The sequence below is a fragment of the Garra rufa genome, chromosome 9, assembly GCF_049309525.1.
Source record: "Garra rufa chromosome 9, GarRuf1.0, whole genome shotgun sequence".
In the NCBI taxonomy this organism is placed as follows: Eukaryota; Metazoa; Chordata; class Actinopteri; order Cypriniformes; family Cyprinidae; genus Garra; species Garra rufa.
Window position 1 is genome coordinate 15,593,926 of NC_133369.1, and position 27,320 is coordinate 15,621,245.

The window sequence follows — 27,320 nt, forward strand, 5'->3', positions numbered from 1 at the left end:
CAATGTATCGTCACGAGCCGCAGGGTGTAATTTGGATTTGTCTGTGCATGTTTTTTTTACTTTCAAAGGTTTGGTGCCTATCCACTGCCATTATATGCCTAACAGACTGCAACGGTTTGAGTTAAAAATCTTCGTTTGTGTTCTGCTGAAGAAACAGTCACCTACATCTTGGATGCCCTGGGGGTAAGCAGATAAACATCAAATTTTCATTTTTGGGTGAACTATCCCTTTAAATGTAAATGTGTAAACCTTCCAAGAACTGTGGTCGTAATTACTAATTTAATTAAGTAATGAGAAACATTATCCAATTTCATTTTCAAGTAATATATATTTAGTTTAACATTTTTAGGTCATTTCTATGTTGTTTTGAATACGAGAAAAATGATCAATAATCTAAAGTTCTGTCCTGAATCTCTAGATGGATCAAACTCATTCTGAAATAATGAAATCATTATACACATGACACAGCTGATAGGTTCTTTTTGTATCAGCAGCCAATGAGCTGGCTGCTCAACATTTAAATATTTGGCTAGTGCTTGCTTGTAACAGTTGCAGCACGCTTCAGAAACCCTCCACCATCCCCAGCTCCACCTGTGCTGTGGATTTATTAGCAGTATTAAGTCCTAGTACTTGCTCTGCCACAGCAGCTGCAGCACCACCAAGCGCAAACATATTAACATTTCCATGTACGTTACCATGTTAAACACTCCCAGAGTTTTATACAGTTGAGGTCAAAAGTTTACATACACCTTGCAGAATCTGCAAAATGTTAATTATTTTACCAAAATAAGAGGAATCATACAAAATGCTAATTATTTATTATGTAGTGCTGACCTGAATTTGATATTTCACATAAAAGACATTTACATATAATCCCTTGTTTGTCCTGAACAGTTAAGCTGCCCCGATGTTCTTTAGAAAAATCCTTTAGGTCCCACAAATTCAGTTTTTCAGTATTTGAACCCTTTCCCACTGTATGATTTTGAGATCCATCTTTTCACACTGAGGACAACTGAGGGACTCATATGCAACTATTATAGAAGGTTAAAACGCTCACTGATGCTTCAGAAAGAAACACAATGTGTTAATAGAAACTGTTTGAATTTGAAGATCAGGGTAAATTTAATGCATTTTGTCTTCTGGGAAAACCTGTATCTTCTGAAGGGCAATATTAAATGAAAAAATTATATTTGGGCAAAATAATAAAAATGTACACATCTTCATTCTGTTCAGAAATGTACATGGTTTGCTCTTGATTAATATTTTTTCCTTCTGGAGCATCAGTGAGCATTTAAACGTTCTGTAATAGTTGCATATGAGTTCCTCAGTTGTCCTCAGTGTGAAAAGATGGATCTCATAAAAATGTGGAAAAACCCGAAAATTAGTGGGATCTGAAGGATTTTTCTAAAGAACAGCGGGCAGTTTAACTGTTCAGGAAAAAACAAGGGACTCATGAACAACTACCAATAAAAAAAAAACACAGCTGTGGATCATTCAGTTAGTAACAGTATTTTTGGGGGGTCATTTTTATAAATTCAACTATTATTTTCTAATAACATGCATTTTGTATGATCCCTCTTATTTTGGTAATATAATTAATATTTTGCATGTTCTGCAAGATGTGTGTACTTCCAACCTCAACTGTTACTACTGAACAATTTACCCATGTGTTTTAAATATTTTTAGTGAGATGTAAGATTTTGTAAATTATGTCAGACAAAATTTGCTAGATATGAACACTCAGAATTCAGGGAAGTTGAATGAGGATCACTTTAATTGCACAAGTGGTTGTGTCTCAAGTACATCAGAGTTTAGCCAGTCCTGAGCTTACAAACACCCATTGACAGGGTTCTGTTTTCCACACTGCAAACTGACCCCCATTTACAATTAGCTACAGAAATGTGAAATAATGTACAGAGATTTACAATTGTCCATAGAAATGTGATTAGCAAGAGCAGAAAAGACATTTGAGTATCTGAGTTGTTTACCAGCAGCTTGTAACTAACTGTCCATCTGAGAGATTGTGTGTTTGTGAGGATAATGGAATTGAAAAATTCCAAAAACATTCAGGTTTTCTGTTGTATTAATGTGCATGAACCTTAAAATAGCCAGACTCTGTCATTTGAAGTAGGCAAAATCAATAGTTTGTTCCTTTCTGATTGCATAAGACTTTTTTTCCCAGTGGCAGTCCACTGACGCACTAGCTCACAAATACAACATCCCTATGCAAAATTACTAGTCTGACCACAATAACACAGTCAAGAGCCAAATGAGAGATTTTCCTCTTCATTCACATTCACATTTTATCAAAGGTCTGCAGAAGTTCAGAAAAATAGTGACAACAGGTGAACAATCTTATGGCATACATAAATAGTTGAAAAAAGAATGAAGGAAACATCAGCTATAAGCAGTCACATGGTTTAAGATGTCAACATAAAGTAAACTTGATGATTAATGTATGACTATCAGAGTACAGGAATAATTTGGCTCTTCTATTATCCCATGTGATTGGACCTGCAGGATAGGAAAGATGTCAGGGTTGGTTTTGATGTAATCTAATATGACCCTAATATGATCCTGGCTACCTGACAGATGCTCAGGTAATTAGATTCACCTTCCGCTGGCACTGTCAGAAAAATCAGATCATAACACAGCCAGCTGACCAAACAAAACCAGTCCATCTGATTAAACCTGAAAAGATCTCACAACATTGCTCTGTTTGCGATAAGAGTTGTCTGAGGTACAGAAAACCTTTGGCATCTGTGTGGCGATAATATGATAGGAACTTAAAATGTGAGGGGAAGTGAATAAAAACAATTTGCCTGTACTTTTTTTTTTTTTACAAAAAAAGCTAAGGACTGCCATAGGCTTTGTGCTTTATTACCTTTGGAAGCGGAAATGTACAGGTTTTTTTATAACAAGATTCCAGAAGCAAGGAATGTCCGGTTGAGTTGCGTTTCCAGGGAAGTGGTTTTCAAAGTCAAACGTTTAAAAAGCAAAAACTCTCCTCAAAGTCTTTCTCTACAAAAAAGCACTTTACAATAAAATGTACAAAAAATATAACACTGTTTATAATCAAGTCTTCGTAACAGAACAGGTTGACCTGTACCCATAGATTTGTGCAAACACATTATTTAGCTACTAACTGTAAAACAAGGAGTTTTATACTGGCAAGACATACCCTTTGGTCGTTTAACGCAATACCGTACTGCACACTGCCAGTAAATCCTGATACCTGTGGATTATTTCAAGCTTATATTTGGGGGAAACTCACTAAACTTGTCAGAGTCACATTTTACACAAAAATTAGAAATTATATATTGCATAAAGAAAATAAATATCCACCTTTTTTTCTCCATAAGGGCGGACACGGCCATTTGTAAATTGTATGGGTCTGGCTTCCGGTCTCATCCACATGATATTGCAAATTGGTGTGTCTTACTATGCTTTTCGTGTATTATCTTAATTGCAATTCACACTGGTTTGTAGTGCAAACAGTTTTACTGTTTATTGCATGTGGTTATTCTTGATTTTTATGCCAAAAATCATTAGGATATTAAGATCATATTCCATGAAGATACATTGTAAATTTCCTACTGTAAATATATCAAAACATAATTTTTGATTAGTAATATGCATTGCTAAGAAGTTCTTTTGGACAACTTAAAAGGCTATTTTCTCGAATATTTCCAGATTCCAGATTTTCAAATAGTTGCATCTCGGCCAAATATTGTCCTTTTCTAACAAACCAATGAAATGCTTATTTATTCAGCTTTCAGATTGACATTTATGACTGGTTTTGGGGTTCAGGGTCACATATGTGGGGACAACATCAGTTTTCAAATCAAGGAGGATGTTAAAATAGTTTTGAAGTTATAACATAATGTTCTACAAGTAATTGTGTGAAAGTTAGGCTATATTAATCAAAACTTTGTACCTGTAAATCATACTTTGTGTGAAAAGGAATAAAAGTTTTACTGCCCTCTAGTGTTCATTTCAACTGGAAACTGCAGCGAGTTTTGCAGAAATGTATATAGAGGCACGTACTTCCAATGGGCTTAGGTAGAATTATAGGTTATTATATTCAGATTATTATAGTATAACTATAAAAAATGTTTTTACATTTTTTATCAGCATAAGTTGACTACCGTAATGGGAACTGGGTGGGAAAGTGTGCTTAATTTTCATTAAAAAAAATTCAATTAGAAAATAAATTTCATTTACTTTCAGCAAAACACAATTTCTTCTTTCTCTCAAAGAAATTTTGGGGTAAAAATATGACTCATGTTCATGTTCTTGACCGTTTTTGTGAGTTTCACCCATGCAACCTTGCATAGTTCCCCAGAGACAAAATTCCTGCAAAGCATAGCGCAAGCAAACTAAAATCCTGCTTTAAAAGCTTCTCTTGAGGTGCAGGCAACTTGTAGGCGAAATTTTGGAAAATTAAAACACACAAGCATTCAGAGTCTTTGAAATGCAGTTTGCATGTGCCCTTTTGAAAATACACTAAGGCAGCTTTTGATTTTTGAGAGATACCAACATTTTCGGAAATACCACTTAGGTGTAAAGACTTGAAGCTACACGACCTATGTTTCCCTACCTACAGTAGATTGTCTGTTCTGCCTCTTAGGTTTGAAAAGATAGCTTGCCAGTGTCACTCTCGTTTTACAGCATTCTCCATAGTGCAAATGTGTAATTATTATTAACAGTTTCCTTTACTGCATGGAGTCTTGTCTTTAATGGCAGCTGTTTCGTCATCCACTATCCGCAGCAACACTGGCACCAGACGTCATCTGTGTTCAGTTTCATGGCTTTGATGTGATACAGAGCGCCGCCGGACAAAGAACACGCTCTGCTCTCCGTGATCTTTCCGCCAATTGGCCAATTCCGCCTTTGGCTGCACCCTGATTGCATCTTATTATGAGCTTGGTTTGTGTTAACAGCAGAGCAAGTGTGCTGGGAATTATTATTATTATTATTACGTACAAAAATTACCCAGGTAGTAAAATAGACCTGCAACCATTTCGCTTCTCCAGTGTATTATGAAACAGAAGGGAAAACATTCACATTGTGATAGACCGGTGATGACAACATCACCGCCATCTGGTGTTTCTCACCCTGTCTTACCCTGATGGGCCGCTCGATGACTCGGTGCCTTTAGCATCCCTGTCGACATCACTGTGAAAACTGATACCGCAGAGTACAACGCAACAGCTTCTGTTTGGTAAAACCACCAGGCCCTCGTATTTCTGCTCTGATGCTGAGGGAGTGGAAGAAACTAGATTTGCTCTTTAACATTTCATACATAGACATATAGCTCATTTTTGTTGATTCCAGCAATACTAAAGCAGTCAACATAAGAGAGTCCATTTAAAAAACGACGCCATGTATGTTCTCACATCATGCTTTTCCGGTGGTTTGCTTGTTGAGGGCTGTTTAGTTTGCCGTTCTGTGGAGGACTGAGTGTGACGGAAGAAGCAGAGTCAAGCTGCTTGTATAAAGCTCTGAGTTCTTTAACTTCCTCCAGCACGTCTCGAGCCTGTCCCCAAGTGGACGCCGCCTCCTCCAGAAGCTTTTCCGCCTCCATCCGCTGTCCCTCCAAGCTGGAGTTCTTCCCAGTCGGAGAGCCCTTTCCTTTGCCCTGCACTCGTACCTCCATCAGCAGTTCTTGAGTTCTTTCTAGCTTCTGGGTGATGAGATCCTGGAGCTGGGTGATGGGCTGCACAGGCGCCGAAGTCGAACAGTGAGGGAGTGCTCGCGTCTCACAGTGTGTGAGGATTTCGTCCATGGAAGCGCAGCGGTTCTTGTCGGACGTGGGTGTTTTTTTGCGGAGCTGCGGCGTTCTGTGGTTGTCTGACCAGTTGAAGGCACTCTCGCTTTTCCGCGGCAAACTCTGGGACTTTCCAGTGGTCTCGTTAGAGGTTGAGAGCTTTGAGGTGTCTGTGGTGGAGCGCTGGGAATCTGGAGTACGCTGAAAAGCAGCTTTATCGATGGTATCCTCGCGTGAGTCTTGACCCTGTGCGGCGGGGACATCTTCTTCCTGGATGAGGTCAAGTGTCAGCATGCCATCCGAGTTTGTGGTAGAAGCCTGAAAGGGGTGAGGAGGTTTTAGACAGAGTGTTTCTGCAGGGATTACTTCACTTGCAGAATAAAATTTCTTGATTATTTACTTACCCCATGTCATCCAAAATATTCAAGTGTTTTGTTCTTGAGTGAAAAAGAAATTAAGTTTTTTGAGGAAAACATTGCAGGATTTTCCTCCATATAGTGGACTTCAATGGTGCTCAATGGATTCAAGGTTAAAAACGCAGCTTTAGAGGGCTCTAAACCATTTTAGCCAAGGAATAAGGGTCTTATCTAGAGAAACAATCTGTCATTTTCTTAAAAAAAAAAATATTTATACACTTTTTAACCACGAATGCTTGTCTTGTCTACTGCGTACTCTGTGCACTCTAGTTCAAGACAGTTAGGGAATGTCGAAAAAGTCCCATGTAATTTTCTTCTCCAACTTCAAAATCGCCCTACATCGCTGTTTTACCGTTTGACCTTCTTTGCACATTCACTTTGTAAACACTGGGTCAGTACTTCTGCAGCGATGTAGGAAAATTATCAGACAATTTTTTGGAAGTGGAGTAATTATTTTTTTAAAACTAGGGCTCAAAAAAAGGATGTAAAATTATCTGACCAACATACAGTGCAGACCAAAAGTTTGGACACACCTTCTCATTCAAAGAGTTTTCTTTATTTTCATGACTATGAAAATTGTAGATTCACACTGAAGGCATCAAATCTATGAATTAACTATGAATTAACTATGAATTATATTTAAAGGTGCCATAGAATGCATTGAGAGAATATTTAAAATTGTTCTCTGATATCTACATAGAAGGTATATGGCATAGGAAAGGGCAAAAAATCTCCAGAAATGGTTTTACAGGTCCATTTACAACCCTAGGATTTGCCCCTAGAATAAAAAGGCTGTGTTTTTGCCTTTTTTGGAAGCTTCATGAATATTAATGAGCTCTGCTCTGATTGGCTGTTTCAATAGCTCGCACATGGATAAAAATATATATTTAATTAGGAGCTCTAGCCGCTTTTAATATGCGGTTTGTTGAATCTGCCGTCTGATTACTGTGATGCATGTGCTCTGTGTAAAGTTACAATGCAGAAACACAAGTACTCACCACACAAGTTGAGCTGCTCGTCAGTGATACTCAAGATCTGTAAATCATTCGCCATCATCAGCGCAGTTATTTCTCCATCATTCACCATCATCAGTGCAGTCATCTCTCTGTTTATGTGGTAAGTGAAATCCTATGTATTGCAATGTAACAGGCTAGCGCTAGCATTAAGCTAACCGTGTCCCTTCTGTGGCTTGCCTTGTTTAAACGATGTGCTGACGTTACTGATGATTGGGCGATGCAAATGCTGGAGGCGTAACTATTAACGATCTCGGCTGTAACACCGACTGTTTCGTAACAGTCGGTGTTATGTTGGAATTGACCTATTTTTCGGTGGTCTTTTGCAAATACTAGATTTATATAAGAAGGAGGAAACGATGGTGTTTGAGACTCATGGTATGTCATGTCCATGTACTGAACTGTTATTATTTAAATATGCCAAGGTAAATTCAGTTTTCCATTCTATGGCACCTTTAATTCTATAAAATATTTAATTCTATATATACTGTATATATACTATATATACTTCTGCACAACACAACTGATGGTCCCAACCCCATTTATAAGGCAAGAAATCCCACTTATTAAACCTGACAGGGCACACCTGTGAAGTGAAAACCATTTCAGGTGACTACCTCTTGAAGCTCATCAAGAGAATGCCAAGAGTGTGCAAAGCAGTAATCAAAGCAAAAGGTGGCTACTTTGAAGAACCTAGAATATAACATATTTTCAGTTGTTTCACACTTTTTTGTTATGTATATAATTCCACATGTGTTCATTCATAGTTTTGATGCCTTCAGTGTGAATCTACAATTTTCATAGTCATGAAAATAAAGAAAACTTTGGTTTAAAGATGTGTCCAAGGTGTGTCCAAACTTTTGGTCTGTACTGTAGATGAGGTAACCAAAATTTCAACAATAAATTATGATGATCTTGGTAGCATTAGTAAAAATGGGTATGAAAATGACAACTTGATTAGTGGATTTGCCTGACCTGGAAACCAGAAAAATCTTGTTGGGCCCTAAATTGTCAGTATAAAGAGGCAAAAACTGACTAAAAACTACAAACTTAAATGGATAGTTCACCCAAAAATGAAAATACTTTCCATGTGACATTAGTGGTTCAACCGATAAAGTTGTTATTTTTGTTTTCTTTGCACACAGAAAGTATTCCCATAGCTTCATAACATTATGGTTGAAACACTGATGTCACGTGGATTTTTTTATTCATGTGCTTTTAACCTTTGAGGGCCATGGTAGTTGTGTTGCTGTCTATGGAGGGTCAAAAAGCTCTCAGATTTCATCAAAAATATCTTAATTTGTCTTCCGAAGATTAACAAAGGTCTTACAGGTTTGGAATAGGGTGAGTAATTAATGACAGAATTTAAATTTTTGGGTGTACTATCCCTTTGACCTTTAATGACTGTTTCAAATGTATCATCTTCAAAATGTTTAATGAGATGATATTCAGAGCAAATGGACTGCTTACCACGGCCATGAGGTGCCCGCGGGTGGGCAGACGGCGAGTGTGGGGTATCTTAGCTCTGTCACGCGTCGGATGGGCCAACAAGCTGTCCTCTTCCACTGTCACCTAAAAGAGGTCGGACAAAGATCGCTGGAATGAAGCCCAACTGAACAAATCAGTCACACTGAAACTAGCAGCAGCTACATGTTTCACGCAAGCCTGCAAGAGGAGAGCTGGTATATTGATTGACCAATCGATGGGTCTGTTTATTATTTGTATGTGATGTACAAATAATGACACAAGCGGTTCGGCAGAGTGGATGAATGTTTGAGTTCTAGGGAGGGAATAATCTTAGAATTTGTTACACTGAAGCCAGTGTTTCAGCACAGCCTGTTGTTTACAACAAAGCTTATGCTGTAAATGCTAAAATCCAAGACTTTGTGTTCTGAGATGGCTTTTGTTTGCTGGCCAGGAGTGTATGGCTAATCTTACTGTGTTTGGCCAGGGTTTATGGACTAGGGAGTCGGAGGTTTAGGGAGGGGTGGTAAACAACAAGACAAAATATTGGTTTAGAGAATTACCTTTGTTACCAATAATATCTATATTTTTTGGACAAGTTGATTTAACATTGAATGAAATTGAAACAGTTTTAACATATGTGACCTTGGACCACAAAACCTGTCATAAGGGTCAATTTTTGAAATTGAGAATATATATGCTTTCCATTGATGAATGGTTTGTTAGGACAAGATAATATTAGGATAAGAAAATCTGGAATCTGAGGGTGCAAAAAATTTAAATATTGAGAAAATCACCTTTAAAGTTGTCCAAAAGAAGTTCTTAGCAATGCTTATTACTAATCAAAAATTAAGTTTTGATATATTTATGGTATGAAATTTACAAAATATCTTCATGGAACATGATCTTAATATCCTAATGATTTTGACACATACAATGCATTTTTAGCTATTTCTACAAATATACACGTGCAACTTACGACTGGTTTTGTGGTCCAGGGTCACATATAATTATTAATAGTATTTGCTAAGGCAATCTGTTCTAATCTCTTTGTTCAAATGATTATAATTTAGTATGTTTTGTTTGTGCTACAGCAGTTGTGGTCTCCCACTAAGAAAGCACCTCGATCACACTTGGAACACTATACCAACCATCTAGAAATACCATGGTGAATGCTTCCTAAACCCTACCCCTATTCTACTTGAGTTTCACACAACTAAAAATATGTAAATATCTAGTATGTATTTGTGCATGGTGTTGTTTGTGGCTAGTGAAAGCATATATTTTTAGTCTAGTCACAAAACCTGCCTACACATTTCTCACACTTGTAACATGCAGCAGTGGCAACGGATAAGTAGCGCATTGGCACACTGAATTTTGCAAAACCAAACCATGCAGATCAGAACAAGAATATGGCTGAAACTGATTCGTATAATGCCATAATTATTCACTCTTTTGATATGTGTTTTCCTTTGATGCATTGTGCAAAACAACTGTAACATTATAGTAGCTTTTTGTCTTTGGTGTTCGAGAGTCAGTGGCGAATCTTCGTGTGAAATGTTTCTCTGTCAGTTTTAATTCCACAACCGTTTGAAATAAATGAAGCATGCTTGTTGATGTTAGTGAAATAATCCCAAATGAATCATTATAGAATCACATCAAAGTCAAAAAGAATCAAGCTAGAACTTAGTCAACAGAAACATTCAAAACGGCTTTGTAGTTATCTACTGAAGTTATTTTTGGAAAGACATTTCATTAGCTAAGCTACAGTATAATCTATTGAACATATAGTATTTCTGTCCTTCACAGCCTCATTTTTATTCCTACTGGAAATTAAATATGGTGCTTCCTGGACTAAGGTCTAGTGAAATTGAATTGACCTTGAATCAATACCCAGCCTTGAAAAAATCTGCAAATTAAAAAACCTTTTTTACTGTATTTCTTCTTCACTTTTTTAATTTTCATTGCTTATTGCTTTTTTATATATATTTTCATAATATTCATTGCTTTTATAGTTCACTTAGGGTGTGTTTACACTTGTAGTTCGGTTTGATTGGTTCATTTGGTCCGGAACAAAAAGGAAAATTATACATTTGGTCCTGGTCCACTTAGCGTTCACACTGGCATTTTTGACAGCGAACCTAAAGATACCGAACCTAAAGGCATAGTGATACGTTCACAACCTGATTGGTCGGTTTTATTGACGTATATTTTATGATGGAACTCACCCCCATCTTTTTAGCGGTCTTGGTCCGCTTGTTTGGTGCGCACCAGGGTTCGGATGACAGCGTTCACACTTACTCAAACGAACCACACTAACAGAGCAATCGCACCAGACCTGAACCAAACATGACAAGTGTGAATACACCCTTAAAAATGGAAATTCAGTCATTAATTACTCACTCACTCTCATGTCGCTCCAAACCCGTAAGAACTTCTTACATCTTCGGAACACAAATCAAAATATTTTTAATCAAATCCGAAAGCTTTCTGACTCTGCACAGACAGCAAAGCAACTACCACATTTAAGGCCCAGAAAGGTAGTAAGAATATCGTTAAATTAGTCCATGTGGCATCAGTGGTTCAACCTTAATTTTAAGAAAACATACGAGAATACTTTTTGTGCACAACATGGAACGACATGAGGGTGAGTAATTAATGACACAATTTGCACTTTTGTGTGAACTATCCCTTTAAAGATTTGATCCATATTTGAAGACTACATTTAAATGTTTTTAATTTGTTAATATTTATTATTTTTAAAATAAAAGAGTGTCATAATATCAGTGTTTGTAGTACTGAATCAACCCTAAAAAGAACAACGTGACATGTTACCATTCTCTTATTTTTAAATTGGTATACTGAATAGCTATAACAACAATCTAGTAGACTTCGACAGAAAATTTCCCACCATAACCGGCTATTATCGAGCGCTGACTCAGTCTATTTCCTCTCCCGTTGAGTGCTATGAGAGATCTCGCCTATTTAACTAGATGTAGGGTATGAATCACACCACAATGGCATGTGAAAACTAAAGCACATGGTCTCTCTGGTTTATTTAAATGAATAGTACACAGGGTGTGTGGTTTTGTAGTCAGCCTGTTTGAAACATGCATTTACGGTCCCAAACAATGACCACAACATGTCAGGTGTTGTTCTGAAGGAATCCGACAGCATGGACGGTTAGGCCAGATTAAATCTTGTTCATTATCGAAAGCTGAAGGTGAAGATAGGCTCTGATCTGGCTGCTTTTTCGCTGAAAGTCGTGACTGCCATCTATTTTTGGCGAAGTGATTCAATTTCTCCCGCTGTGTGCAGAGTGTGATTATAAACCCGCTTTTAAATTGAGCAAATCCCTTCGCAAACAACCTGTGAAAATATCAGGGAATAAGAGGGCAGGAAACTTTGCGATTAGAAGTTTTTAGAAAAATGGCTTCTCCAAGGACTTGTCTGTTTGGTTTTTTACATTTCACATTTTTTGAAGAAATTGGTGTGGTGTTTGCCTATGCTAATCACTGCTAGGGTGTTATGGGAGGTTGTCTGAACATTATGTGGTTGCAAATGTTTTTTTGGATGGTTGCTTGAATCCTTAACCCTACGTTCAGAGAGGTACTTCATGGAAGTGTACCAAAATACAATTCCCTGGTCAATGCATTGCTAACTTGCAGTCTGGTTGTGAATAATTAATAGAAAGCAGCACTGGTATATGCAAAATTATGGAAATGTCTTGCTCACCTCATCGAATATGCGATTCTTGGCCCTGGTGATGGCTGCGTTTAAAGCATTGATCCATGACTCCTTCTCCTCTGGACTGACAGCCAAAAACACCAGATTTGGGACCTGCATGTGGCAGATGAGACTTTAATATACTGTGCTGTTTAAAAAGATCATTTATCCAAATACAACCATATAAGCCGGTGCAGGTTATAGAGCAAACACAGTTTGATGTATGACCAATATGCCCTGAACCCTGCTGGCTTTTTATTTTACGCCTACACACATGGTGAAAATTCCTTCAGTCTTGTGCAAGGCGGACACAAACATGTAGTGAGCCAAGCATAAATGAGCAGGTACGGCCATATGGCTGGGTCTATGGACAGCTGATGCAGCAACAGCGTGAGGCAGAAACCACCATATTAGGCAACAACACTTCAAGCCTTCCAAACACAGTCTGCTGGAGCCGTGACAGGCGGCCCTTCTGTTGATGCTGCAGCTGTGTAGATAAGACTCTGCTATGCGCCCTATGCTACGTATGTGTACTGTTGTTGACAAATCACTTTGAACATTAAAGGGGACATATCGTGGGAAACAGTAAAAGGCCTTGTCAGTCTGATTACTGCAGTTTTTATTTTATCATTTGGGGTCAAAATGATTTATTTCTTAAAGAAATTAATACTTTTATTCAGCAAAAATACATTCACTTGCTCAAAAGTGACAGTAAATACATTTATAATGTTACAAAAGTTTTCTATTTTAGGACAGATGGAATTGCGGAATGACGTTCAAAAATGGAATTTCACAGAAATTAGCTTTATTTTGAATGTCATAATCCAATTTAGGTCAGTACACTTAAACCAAAACGAGTGTCTGTGAATATTAAGCGGCAAAAAGACTATTTAAATATGAATCCTACATGTTCTGTGTCTCTCTGTGTGAATGAATATCGCAGACGCACGGTAAAAATATAATAAGCAGCACAGCTGTTTTCAACATTGATTAATTGATTAATAATAATAATAAATGTTTCTTGAGCACAGAATCAGCATATTTGAATCATGTGACACTGAAGACTGGAATAATGGCTGCTAAAAAGTTTTGCCATCACAGGAATAAATTACATTTTAAAATATATTAAAATAGAACTATCTTAAATTGTAACAATATTAGTGTCTTTACTACAGTGCCTTGTGAAATTATTCATACACCTTCATTTTTTTCACATTTTGTTATGTTGCTGCCGTATGTTAAACTACTTTAAATTACTTCTTTGCCACATCAATCTACACTCCCTACTCCATAATGGCAAAGCAAAAAATAGGTTTTTAACATCTGTGCAAATTTATTAAAAATAAAAAACTGAAAAGATCCTGTTGCATAAGTATTCATACCCTTTTCTGGGACACTCGAAATTTAGCTCAGGAGCATTCATATTGCTTCTAGATGTTACTACACTTCGAGTGGAGTTAAACTGTGGCAAATTCAGTTGAATGAGTATGATTTAGAAAGGCACACACCTCTCAGAAAAGGTCTAACAGCTGAAAATGCATATCAGAGCAAAAACCAAGTCCTGAGGTCAAGATAACTGCCTGTAGAGCTCAGTGACAGACTTGCGTTAAGGCAAGAAAAGGGTATGAATACTTATGCAACAGGGTCTTTTCAAGTTTGTATTTTTAATAAATTTGCACAAATGTTAAAAAACTATTTTTGCTTTGCCATTATGGAGTAGGGAGTGTAGACTGATGTGGGAAAAAAGTAACTTAAAGTAGTTTAACATAAGGCAGCAACATAAAATGTGAAAAAAATGAAGGGGTATGAATAATTTTGCAAGGCACTGTATATTTTCGATCAAATATATAATCAAGATTTGTTTACATTGATTTCTAAAGTGTTCAGAATGATTTTATTGTGTTACTAAGCGTTTTGTGTTGCTAGGGTGTTTTGGTTGGTTGCTAGGTGAAATGCTTACAACAGCAAAAATAGCTTGGTTAATTCAGCTTGGTGTTAGGGGAGGTGGAAATCTCATTTAAAACAAATTGGGTGCAAGAAAACTAGGTGGATCTCAGGAGGAAAATATAATGTTACAAATATGTAGAAAATGGTTTCTGTAAGACTTTTTAGGTAATTAAAATTAGGTGCTAAAATGTTACTTGGGGAAGCTTGTTTCTAAAGGTGCAAAAAAGAGGCAGGCGAGAGAAAAGAGCAGAAAGATGATGATTTTCGTGAGGTCGTGTATTAGGGTGGCTCCCCTGTTGAGCTGCATGTGGAACAGCTGTTTTATGTGGGGCAGAGGGACTTATTAACCATGTAGTGCTGTTTCTGTGGGTTTGGGAGGGAGCGTGGCTGCGGCTGGATTTTCCTAAGACCCTCCATGTTTGTTTCCTGGGGATTAACCCCTTGTCTCAGTGCTGGATTTTAAAGGATTGGTCCGACGTAACCCCTAATGTTTCGTCAGAAATCCTAAAAATGTGTTGCAGAGTCTAGACAACCGGAAAAAGCTTTAAATCTACATTTAACTAATGCAGACTTCAAAAAGGACTTTGCAAAAGTGATTTTTGTTTCTCTACAGATTCCCCCATACTCACACAATTAAGAAAGGAGAATTAAAATGAATAGAATTTTTTGTTTTTTGTTAAAATAGAAAAGCAAAGTTTGTCTCGACTTTGAATGCTGGCTTTGAAGAAGCGTAAGCTCTGAAGTTCAAGAATCCTTAAAGTTTGTAGGTTTATGGATGGATGGCTGGTTGAACTTAGTCTCTGAATTAATTAGAGAGACAATAACATGGAAAAAAAACTTACTTAGCCTTTAAGAAACAAGAAGTCTTAACACAATTGTTAAGATGTACTATTTGTGTTGGTCTAAAGGATGAAGGATATTCGTGGCGCCCTGGAGTGTGCTAGTGAAAGCAATAAGCTGAGCCGTTCTTACTGAAAGCCAATTACTCAGGATAGGATGACTACAAAGGTCGGTCCAAGTTTGTGCTTAGAGACCGGTGTGCCAACTATGCTGAAGCATGATTTACTGTCTAATATTGTCTTAGACTTGAGACCTAATGGCTGTGTTCACACAGTCAGTGTTTGATACTGAAAACCGTGTTTATAAACAGGTTTGACTCTTGAAGTGAACTCTTGTTCAGATTACAGAAGCACTTTGAATAATGTCTGTGTGAATGAATAACCAGTCAAGAGCCCTTTTTTATTCCTGTTTAATTTCCTCTTGTTCTAATATGTTTGAATGTGTGTAGAGACACAGATCTTTGAGTTGTGCAACAGGTGAACACTGTCAAACAGCATGACTGCAAACTGACTAATGAAGCAGCCCAGCAGTGCTCTAGTGCTGACTGAGACATAAAGCCATTAGCTATTATCCTCTGTTGTGAAAACCAACTTCCTGTAGAGACTGACCGTGTTGCCTGGCTGCCGTGAACGCAGAAGCGTGAACTTGCTGTGATTCTTTTTGCTCCTGCTTTTGGCCTTGCGAAGTTCTTCAGACCTCTCGTAGTCGGTGAGATCCACCACCTCCTGGATTTTCTTCTCATCTTTGACCTGTAGAAAGTACAGATTTGGCTTTAATACTGTGCTTTAAAATTTATTTGATTATATACACCTCAATATTTATGTATTATTTATGTATTTGTTTTTAAAGGGTTCCTATTATGCTTTTTCACTTTTTGAATTTTAGCCAGTGTGTGGTGTGTATGTTTGGGCATAAAAAACATCTACAACGTTACAAATCTCAAAGTCCACTCCAAAGGGAGATATTTAGTTTTTTTTAAATCCCTTTTCAAGAACTACAACGAACGGCTCCTTTGGACTACAGCGTTTGTTTTCCGGATGTTATGATGTCACAACGCGGTCCATTAGAATATCATTCAAATAAATCCGGCCTACGGAAATTCTAATCATTGGCCGGTGGGGAGGGACGAGGTAGGGAATTTGCCTAACTTTAGCGATGTAGTGTGGACAGCCGCTTCTGGGATGCTTCAGTGAGCTGCAGGGCGGCTCGTATAAATGCGTGCATTGAACAAAGTGTCTGCAAACTGCTCCAGTAGCCGTGCTGGAGCTGCATCAGTGACGTGTGCGGTATAGAGGGTCGAAACACATGCAAAGCCGATGTAAACACAAGCATTGACAAGAGTGACAATCATCGGTGGCCATGTCAGAGCTGCGTCATAGACGTGTGCAGTGTGTGGTAAGAGATTTATTCAGCATACAGTGTAGAAAGCTTCACCAGCCTTATGCTGGAGCTGGTTTCAGGCATGTAAATAATTCAATAAATTAGCACATTAATGATAATATCATGTATCTGTGATCTCACAGCGCAACACTACTGCAGCGTATTATTTACTCACCCTCCATGCATCCTAGGTGCATATAACTTCCTTATTTCAGACAAATTGTATTAAAGTTGTATTAAAAATTATCCTGGCTCTCCCAAGCTTTAGAACGACATAGACTGAACGGCATAGAGAAGTGTTTCTCTCCATCAGTGTAAAACAAGTCGATCCATAATAAAAAGTGACTTCTATGGCTCCGGAGGGGTCAGTAAAAGCCTCATTTAGTGATCCGATGTGTTTATGTAAGAAAAATATCCATATTTAAAACGTAAGAATCACTTTAATCTAGCTTGCGCAGTAGTACAAGAAACTTCTTGCTTCGGGAAGGGGCGCATTGCAGTACTGAAACGCAGTCTAAGCTTTTCGCCAATTACAACGCAGTGGGACTGCTAACCAATCACAACACATTTCGTTTTTCGGAAGGCAGACCTTTATCAAACCCGGAACTAATCAAGCCATTTGTGCCGGCCTGGGGAGAAAGCTATTGTAATAATGTAAATTATGTGAAAAATAACGGTGTTAAAAAAATTTCGAACCACCAAGAGCATGTTCTAGCGCACCCCCAAAACAAAATAAAGACTTTGTAAAAGAGCATAATAGGACTTCAAGTAACTTTATCTGTGATTCAAAGAAGAAAATAAATTGTCAAATAAAAAGTGTTGTTTTTGTTTTCGTTGCACACAAAAGACTATTTTAACAATGTCCTAATGTCCTAATTACTACCTTTCTAGGCCTTGAATGTGGTAGTTGCATTGCTGTCTATGCAAGGTCAGAAAGTTTTCGGATTTCATCCAAAATATCTTAACTTGGGTTTCGAAGATGAACGGAGGTCTTACGGGTTTGAAACGACACAAGGGTGAGTAATTCATGACAGAATTTTCACTTTTAGGTCCCTTTAACTAGGACAGATGTCAAAACGTAGCTCCAAAACATCACTAGGCCAAACACTGAAGAAGAGAACCTTTTAACCCAGATTCACAGTCAACACAATGGTTTGATTTGCTATCACCTGCCAAACGTTCTCATTGAGTCACAATCAATTTCCATTAGCGCTCTACTGAAGACAAAAAAGCTGTCTATGCACGCAAGCCCACATCTGGTTGTGTTCTGTACTACGGAGCCGCTCTACAGTGCAGTACTTAAGAGATTGGCATCACACCCAGTGCACTATGGGGTGTCACGACAGGGAATGGCTGTACAAATAGTACATCTACTGTTCCAGCAGTACAAAGACAGCAATTAACTGGCAATCTGATCCAATCCTTTTTTCCAGGAGAGGACTGTCGGGGCACAGTACTCAGTATTTGCACTCAATAGCGGACATTAAGAACTCCTCAATACAACTAGATTCAAGAAAATACTGAAGAGATCTGAGAGTGCAAAAAAATCTAAATAGTAAATAATAGCCTTTAAAGTTGTCCAAATTACATTTTTAGCAATGCATATTATTAATCAAAAGTTACGTTTTGATATATTTACGGTAGGAAATTTACAAAATATCTTAATGGAACATGATCTTTACTTAATATTCTAATGATTTTTGGCATAAAAGAACCCATACAATGTATTTTTGGCTATTGCTACAAATATACCCGTGCTACTTAAGACTGGTTTTGTGGTCCAGGGTCACATATCTGATGACAAATCTGGCACAGTAAAGGTAATCTGTAATCTGAGATCATATAGACAACAATACTTCAGTGGTTAAATTCATTGCATTAATGTAAACCACACTACTACTTTTGTAGTTTTGCTCTTTGCTCCTTTAAACCCAGTAGGCACAGTCTAATTAAGTGGTTGTATATGAATCTGACACCGTGTCTTTATGCTCTATTTGGATTTCATAACATTCAAAACTGCCTTTTTAAAACAGAACAGGCAGATGATTAAGCAACAAGCCAATTTTCGCCTTAATGACCTTTCTAACTGCAAATAAAGAGCGTCATCTATATTTAACATTGTGTACATTAAGCTTTAAACGGACGCATCATTTTGCAGATGAGGCACACACAGTGTGAAGAGCCAAAAATAGCATCTTAAACAACCAAAAGAGAGCTAGAGAAAAGGTTTGCCAAACGTTGTGCTTCTCAACAGAAAGAGTAAAGGGACAAAGAAGTACTACTGTAAGAATAATTTCACAGTTTTGTCAGGCAGTCTGATATGTACTCTGTAATCAAGCTACTTTCTGTTATGTAACTAAAAAGCTGTTTGGAGCTGTAAACAATATTTTTGTTGTGTGTAAGGTTTACAGAAATGTTCTGGGTTCAAAAAACTTAAAGGGATAGTTTAAGATAGTCTTCTATATCACGTTGAGTCAACATTATTTTTGTCAGTATGCCAACAGTTTAGAGCTTAACCTGTATTAGCCTGTGAAAACAAATCTTTTAAGGTTTTGCTGTTTTTTGTGCACATTTCTTGTTGCTCACATGCACACGTGTGGATTCATATTTATGCAATTCAACAAATCAACTGTATTATGAAGGATTTCCTGTTCAGGTGTCCTTTTGTTTCTGAGGCCAGGTGGATCATTCAGAGATGAGCAGCCGTCGTTTCGTGTTTCACTGTCTTTCAAAGGACTGGTCAAGTTCCGTCTGAATGGAATTACGCTATTCAAATTCATATTTACTTTCTCCATTAACTGGTCTAACCTTTCAACAACGTCCATTAGGGTCACAAAACATTGCAGTTGAGAGGGTGCATCAGAAAAGCCAAATATCCTGAAGAGGAATTAGAAATGAATACTCCTCTGCAATGTGTCCCATCGGCCCACACATGAAAAATTCATTGCAATGTGTTTTAACCGATACTACCAATGCTGCTTTGTGATATGAAAGCTGCAGGAAAGATCTTGTAGGGTTAAATGCAGCATGTTTGCTTGGTCAGGTGAGGGAAGGAAGGGCGAGCTGCTTCATGTAGGGCGTTGACATCAAACCAACTAATGACAGTTTGTAGGTGTTTCCTCTCTAACTTCTAGCACAGTGGTTTTCCACTGGTTTTGCTTTACAAGTGGTGCTTTTGGACATCAAACCGTGACCAAACTCTGTGCCAAAAATGTATTCACCACAAACTACATCCAACAAAACTGCAAGGCCCTTGAGAGTAGCAACAAAAGCTATGGGAACTATTTTCGCTCTTTTAAAGCTCATTTTGCTGTGTTATAACACGTTTATTTTTCCCTAAACATTTAGTTTAATTTAGTTCTTGTGACCACAACAGACCTGCAGCCGTGTTTGTGTTATTTGAGAACCACTGTTGTACGGTTTATAATTTCAGTCCAACAAGCTTCTCATTTTGAAATTCCTGATGCTATTTTGTAAACTGCTGTTCCAGAGTAAAACTAGCCTGCAACTTGGAGGGATTTCACCCTGCTGTCCTTTCAGTTACTTGCAATTGCAGTAATAATCATCTGACACAGTGTGACCAAGATCCCATGTGATACTTTGTGGAGCAGAAGAAAACACCTAAAGAAACCAGATGGAGAAGAAATGGTTTGATGACTGTACAGGGCACGACAACCTCCGCTGATCTCGCTTTCCAGCAAATGAGTCAGAGCTGTGCCAGGCCCTGACGTGTGAAATGATTCATCCTTCGATTTCATTTTCGACTCTACTTGTGTTAATGTAGCTGGACGACTGCACCCCATCACCCTAGAGAATGATGCCGGAAATTGTAAAAAGAAAAATTCACACATTCTTGAGTATTTCTACATGTATGGCATATGATGTGTACAATGAAGTTTGCAGACATGCTACTTTTACTATTACACTGCATGATCTCATAATTTTATGACGTTTTCCATTTGTATCAGTTCACTGCACCTGACATCTGCAGAACTCTTTACTGGGAAATGCAATACATATGCACCAATATGACAAGTAAACTGGAGTGAGATAAATGGGATGCATTAACTAATTCAAGCGTTTGGCAAATTATGATGTGATGTAGATATCGGTCTACTTCATCTGTAAAAATCGGTATTGGCATCGGCCCTGAAAAACACTTATCTGTAAACCCCTACTATCTATCTATCTATCTATCTATCTATCTGTTTATCTGTCGGTCTAATATATTAGGGGTCGGCCGATTATCGGCGGCAATATTAAGCGTTTTATGGTTATCGGTATCAGCCATTTTCAAAACAATTTGCCGATAAAATAATTTAAAAGCATTTAAAGAAAGATCCCTTGTTATTCTTAATTTTGACATTCATTTTTACACCAGATATATATATCGGTTCAACATATCAGTTATCAGTCTAATTGATTTGTAATAATCTGTCGGCATCAGCCCTAAAAAACACATTTCTGTCAACCCATACTATTTATCTATATAATATATTAGGGGTCAACCAATTATCGCCCAGGGACAGTTATCGGTGCCGTTATTAATCATTTTTATAGCTATCGGTTATCGGACATTTTTAAAACCGATTTGCCAAAAAATATAATTTAAAAGTTTTTGTCAGAGTCTTTGTTATTCTTAATTTTGACATTAATTTTCATTTTCACACCAGACATATATTATGGTATAAAATATCAGTTGTCAGTCTACTTGATTTGTAATAATAGGTATCTTGATCTGTAATAATCGGTATTGGCATCAGTCCTGAAAAACATGTGTAAAGCCCTACTATCAATCTATTTTTCTACTATCTCTGTAATATATTAGGAGTCGACCGATTATCTCCCTGGTCAATTATCAGCACCGATACTAAGCGTTTTTATGGTTATCGGTTATTTTCAAAACCTGTTTGCCGCATTCAAAGAAAGCTTTTGTCAGAGCCCTTGTTATTCTTAATTTTGACATTCATTTTCATTTTTACACCAGACATGTATATCAGTTCAAAATATTGATTATCGGTCTACTTGATCTGTAATAATTGGTTTTGGCATATGAAAAAACACCCTGAAAAACACATATCTGTTGACTCCTAAATTTTATGCTTTCAGGACAGACAAGTTATTTCACATTGTATCTAAATGCAATCAAAGACAGTGATAGCAACTGCAGAAAAACTGTATGCTAGTAGATTAGTGTGTCCGAATTGAAAGTATCCCTACAACAGTAAGAAAAAAATCGCCTGAATGACCTACTATTTCCAGAAAGATTCTGAATACACATCCAACGGACACTTTACGATCCCATAAGGACAAGTGGAAAGAAGTTGTGAATGGCAGTGAAAGGGACAAAACTGGCGCTGGCAGTGACAACATGACAAATGTACTATGTGTAGTACTTTCCACATTCATACTTTATTGAACATATTTTTTTAACAGTTGTTCAGTGATTACTTATTCAAAAGTACCAACTGCTGCCAGATTGTATGATCATGTAACTTGATTTCAATGCAGTTTCAGTAGCATCATTTTAGAAAGGCAAAGCAGATGAGCAAAACGGGAAAAAACATTGTAAAGAGGAAATGTCGAGCCTAGAACAAGTTGTGGCTATTACACCCATGTCTACCATCTGCATGACTTCAAAAAGCAGAAGGGCAATATAGGATGCTTTCAAAATAGATGAAGACCACAGCTTCCTTATTTGGGCAAGAAAAAGACAGACAGCTCTTATCTTCTTCTACTCTCATGTTGAAGTTCTGGTAGATGCCATTTAGAGTATGCGGAACAAAGAAAGACAGGAACTTGCGGCTTATTAAAGTTTAGATACAAGCATGAGAGAGAAATGTACCAGAATAAGTGTGTGAATGTGAAGACAGTACTGGGTGAGTGGGAAAAAGCTCTACTATCTGTGGACTTTCCCTACATCTGCCACATCGGCGGCCTGGAATCTGACCTCAGACAACACTCATGACATCTGCTCCTGTGAGCTGTTCTGGAAGAGTTTTGCAGGACAAATTCTCAGTTTACTGCCACCCTTCAGTCTACCATCATCTGACACAAATATGTCAATTTGATTTAAGCAGAATTGCATACAATGAGCAGCCAGCGAGTTATTAGTGTTGCTTCCTATTGCCATTGTTCATACTTTAGCCCTTAACCCTGCAGATTCCTCAAACAGTGGAGTTTGTTGAGGAGAGGTGTGCTTAAATTAAAGCAGTTTGTGCCTGGTAGATGATAAAATGTGCAAAACAGACTTCTCTTTGTTGATGTAACCACCTACTTCTCCTTAGTACTCAAATATTCTCCTTTTGTGTTTTTGCGAAAGTCAAGTGCGTTTAGAACAATATCGTGGTGAGTAAACAATGACAGTATTTTCATTTTTGGGTGATCTGTCCCTTTAACTCCTTGAAGATTCCTGTTTAAAAATGTGGTAAAGTTTAAGCCCAAGTACCTGATAATATATATGTTTCAAAACTGTATTTAACGCCTCAAGCTTGTCAACCCACCATATAAATATGAGGATCATTTTGGCATTTATCTATTAGGAAACGTGATACCAAAACAACAGCATCGGATCATTAAAATCTGTTGTCTGTCTAGACAGCTGGAGAGAAACATCTAGACGACAGCATGATGAAACCTCAGTCTGTTAAGCACTAAAAGGGTCAATCCTCCCTCTGAGCTGTGAGCCAGAGCCCATATGCTGCCTCGGCATTGTTTGATCTGATGCTGAGCACAGCAAACAGTCTTCTGCGTGACCATGACTCAACCTCAATCCTGCTTTCCTTCCCTTCGTCCTCCCACACTGCAGTAAATCAGCCTCGCTTCTGAATAAAGGCCCTTTATCTTCCTATTCCTCATGCTTACTGAACTAGTTAAACCTCTCTTTAAACCTTCACTTCTGGACCACCGTATGTCAGGCACATGCTTGACAGTATGTGTTGCGTTGGACTTGGAAATGACATGCGCCAAGTGAATGTTTACATGCTTTCAGCACATCCGGCTCTAATTCCAGAACAATGTCTGCAATTGGATAAAGGTGTTAACACTGTAAGACACAGCTCTATGTACCACAGTGAGCCTGACCTGAGCAAAGCAGGAAAATTAAGGGATAGTTCACCCTTATGCCTTAACAGATCTGGAGTTTTTTGATGTAGAAAGTCCAATACAATGAAGAATATTAATGAGTCGTATGGACTAATTTTATAATCTTTTATGAAGCTTCTTAGTGTTTTTTTGGAGATGGACAGTCCTTGGTTGTCATCTTCTTTCATTCTCTTAAACTTCTCCTTTCCAGTTAAGAAAGAGCGTCATATGGGTTTTGAAAGGCACAACATGAGTAAATGATGACAGAATTTTTATTTTTAGCTGTCACCATTTACTTGCATCTATGTGTCATGCCTTTCAAAACCCATAACTGCTTCTATAATAATCAGTAATGTTTATATGCATTGGAAGAGTACCCTTATATGTGACCCTGGACCACAAAACTTAAGTAGCACAGATATATTTGTAGCCATAGCCAAAAATACATTGTATGGGTCAATATGATCGACTTTTATTTCAAAAATCATTAGGATATTAAGTAAAGATCATGTTCCATGAAGTTATTTTGTCAATTTTGTACTCTATATCAAAACTTAATTTTTGATAAGTAATATGCATTGCTAAGAACTTAATTTGGACAAATTTAAAAGCGCCAAATTGAAATTTTTTTGCACCCTCAGATTCAAGATTTTCAAATAGTTGTATCTCAGCCAACTATCGTCATATCCTAACAAAACTATACATCAATGGAAAGCTTATTTATTCAGCTAATTTAACAAAATTGACCCTTATGACAGGTTTTGTGGTCCAGGGTCACATATTGCCGTGTTGACTGTGTATTTTCTTTTACTTTGTATAGTTTTGTTTGGTTTTCAAAGATGAGGATTTCTTACTTTCTCACACTGAAAGCAGAACTGAATATCATTGCAAGCTGATGATACACAAGCATCTCATCAATCATATGATGATGATGATGTGGAAAAAAGCATTAAGAGACAAAGGGTGGATCCAAAACGAACCTCTTTTTCAGAAATGTAGAGTTGGTCTCCTTTCAGTATGACAAATCTGTTTTTCCAAATTTCCCTGAAAATTCCTTTGCCACAGAACTTGCGAATCCAGCCAGTTTTGTCAGGCTGCATGGGCTGTTGATTGGCGTCCTGAGGGCCCTGAGAAAACAAAAACATGCCTGTGAGACTTCAGGTTTACAGTTGGTTATGATATAATTATCTGCATTTTCAAAGCCTAAACAGGCCTTTGTAGGTCTGATGCACAAGGAAGGCAATTAACTAGGTTTTAAGACACAATCATAGTCTCTAGAGAGGGGGAGGCTTTCTTAAAGACCATATCATTGTCTTTGTCATGTAGATCATATCACATTCCTGCTGCTTACTCACTTTTCTCACACAAGAATTTTCCCAAGTTGGAAACTTGCAGTCTGAACTGAGTGGGATGAGAAAAAGCTGTGTACATTTGTGACCCTGGACCACAAACCAGTCTTAAGTAGCACAGGTATATTTGTAGCAATAGCCAAAAATACATTGTATGGGTTAACATGATCAATTTTTCTTTTATGCCAAAAATCATTAGGACATTAAGTAAAGATCATGTTCCATAAAGTTTACTACCGTAATTACATCAAAACGTAATTTTTGATTAGTAATATGCATTGCTAACAACTTCCTTTGGACAACTTTAAAGACGAATTTTCTCAATATTTAGATTTTTTTGCACTCTCAGATTCCAGATTTTCAAATAGTTGTATCTCAGCCAAATATTGTCCTATCCTAATAAAACATACATAAATTGAAAGCTTATTTATTAATATCATGACTGGTTTTGTGCTCCAGGGTCACATTTATACTGCATTGATCTCACAGACAGAGTGAACAATATCCATAATCTGTTTATTATTCCGAAAAAGCCTTTTCCTCATCTATTTATGCATATAATCAGAATATTCTATATGAAACATTGCCATTCTTCACCTGCTAGTCTAGACAGGGAATATTAGAAGCGCCATTTATTATGTTTTTTAGCCATTTTGGACAGTAATTTAATCAACTCATTAATAGTGCATGTTAAGTGTTCAGTTTGTAGTCCCAGAAGACAACTAGCATTTTTCAAACCGTGGGTTCCCTTGGGAGTTTCCTTTTGTGTTTTTAGAATGTATGTTTTCGATTTATTAATCATTTCTTTGTTAGGAAATGCGTATATGAAATTGTAGACCGAATTAAAAAGAGTACACTGCTATGCCAACAGTCTTATTCAGTTTTCCAGAAACTATAATACTGGCTGGTGTTCGAAACTCATGTGTTTAAAACTTGCGTATAAAATTGAGTCAGCATTACTCATTTCATTATTTTAAGGCTGGTCGGCTAACGTTACTTCCAAAAAGGCGTGGGAAATAATATCACGTTGATTTATAAATTTACAGCTAGAATTCCATCATTAAAATGCATGTGCTGCATTGGTGCACTGGACAGTGTTGTTAAAGCGTGTTTTAGTAAACTGAAGTGTACAAGCTGCAGTGTTTTATACTAGTGCACAAAGGCTCTCGGCGCTCCTCACTGACAATAGAGTGGACTCGATGTCTTACCCGCTTTGTTGAACTGTTCTTCTTCATGGCTCAGTAAAACGGAGATTCCCGACTCTCCCTCCCGTTAAATCCAGATCCTTTCGTGCACAAAGTGTCGTCTACAACGAAACAAAATCCCGGTGTGGTCCCCAAACGCAACATTCAAAGAAAAGCTCGGTGCTGAATGAGTCGCTCCCCCGTTTGTTTCTTACGCCTCCTCTTGTCTATTTACTTCCATTCAGTGTCCTCCAGATCCGCGCAGATTATCATCCAATGGCTTTTTCTTTGTGCTCACGCAGGCGAATGTGAGAAATGTGCTTTCTAGAGCTGCAGATAAGTCTGTGCTGGTGCCATCATCATTATCGTGTCGTATGGGTTGATCTTCTGCCGTCATGTGTGTCTCTTGTGGAGTTCTGTGAGCTGCTGGAGAACTTGAGGCTGTGTGGTCCCTCTCTTTGTCCTCGACAGCTCCACCTATGGACACCACAATGATGTCACTGGAAAGGCAGAGGGGGGACTTGCTGTACTGAAAGGAATGTGCAGTATTTTGCTATCGTTTTACATCGTGTAACACAATATTTGCCTATATTATTACTAGCATTATTATTATTCAGTAATAATAACGGTTTTATTATTGATATTAATTAACAAACGCATGCAGTCCATCAGCAGTGTAAAAATGTAACTTTATTGAGGAGTAATATTTACCCCTGGATTTGAAGAATTACATTTTTTGCAGTATTATTTAGAAGTCATACAGTTAAAGTCAAATGTTTACATACACCTTGCAGAATCTGCGAAATGTTAATTATTTTATCAAAATAAGAGGGATCATACAAAATGCATGTTATTTTTTATTTAGTACTGACCTGAATAAGATATTTCACATAAAAGACATAGTCCGCAAGAGAAAATAATAATTGAATTTATAAAAAATTACCTCATTCAAAAGTTTACATACACTTGATTCTTAATACTGTGTTGTTACCTGAATAACCCACAGCTGTTTTTTTGTTTTGTTTTGTTTTGTTTTTATTTTTAAAGATCCATATCTTTAAAACCGGGGGTGAAAAGTTTTGAACGGAATACATTTTTCTTATTTTTCCTAAATATCTTTTTTTTATTATTATTTAATATTGAAGCAG

At 37.4% G+C, this 27,320-nt stretch overlaps 1 protein-coding gene across 1 annotated transcript; it reads right to left on the reverse strand.

Moving 5' to 3' along the window:
* Nucleotides 1-1,756: 1,756 nt before the first annotated feature.
* Nucleotides 1,757-26,594, reverse strand: plekho1b (pleckstrin homology domain containing, family O member 1b). The gene is made up of 6 exons (XM_073847485.1): nt 26,197-26,594; nt 24,620-24,766; nt 15,785-15,925; nt 12,399-12,503; nt 8,670-8,771; nt 1,757-6,088 (listed from the first exon to the last, which is right to left on the reverse strand). The coding sequence occupies exons 1-6, from the start codon at nt 26,221-26,223 to the stop codon at nt 5,396-5,398; spliced, it is 1,215 nt and encodes a 404-aa protein (XP_073703586.1). The 5' UTR covers nt 26,224-26,594; the 3' UTR covers nt 1,757-5,395.
* Nucleotides 26,595-27,320: the final 726 nt, after the last annotated feature.

Coding starts and splice junctions, on each gene's coding strand:
- plekho1b (XM_073847485.1), bottom strand. CDS start 26,223: ATGAAGAAGAACAGTTCAACAAAGCGG. Junction 15,926..24,619: donor TCTACATTTCTGAAAAAGAG/GTTCGTTTTGGA, acceptor TACTTTCTACAG/GTCAAAGATGAGAAGAAAAT. Junction 8,772..12,398: donor AGAATCGCATATTCGATGAG/GTGAGCAAGACA, acceptor GACCTCTTTTAG/GTGACAGTGGAAGAGGACAG.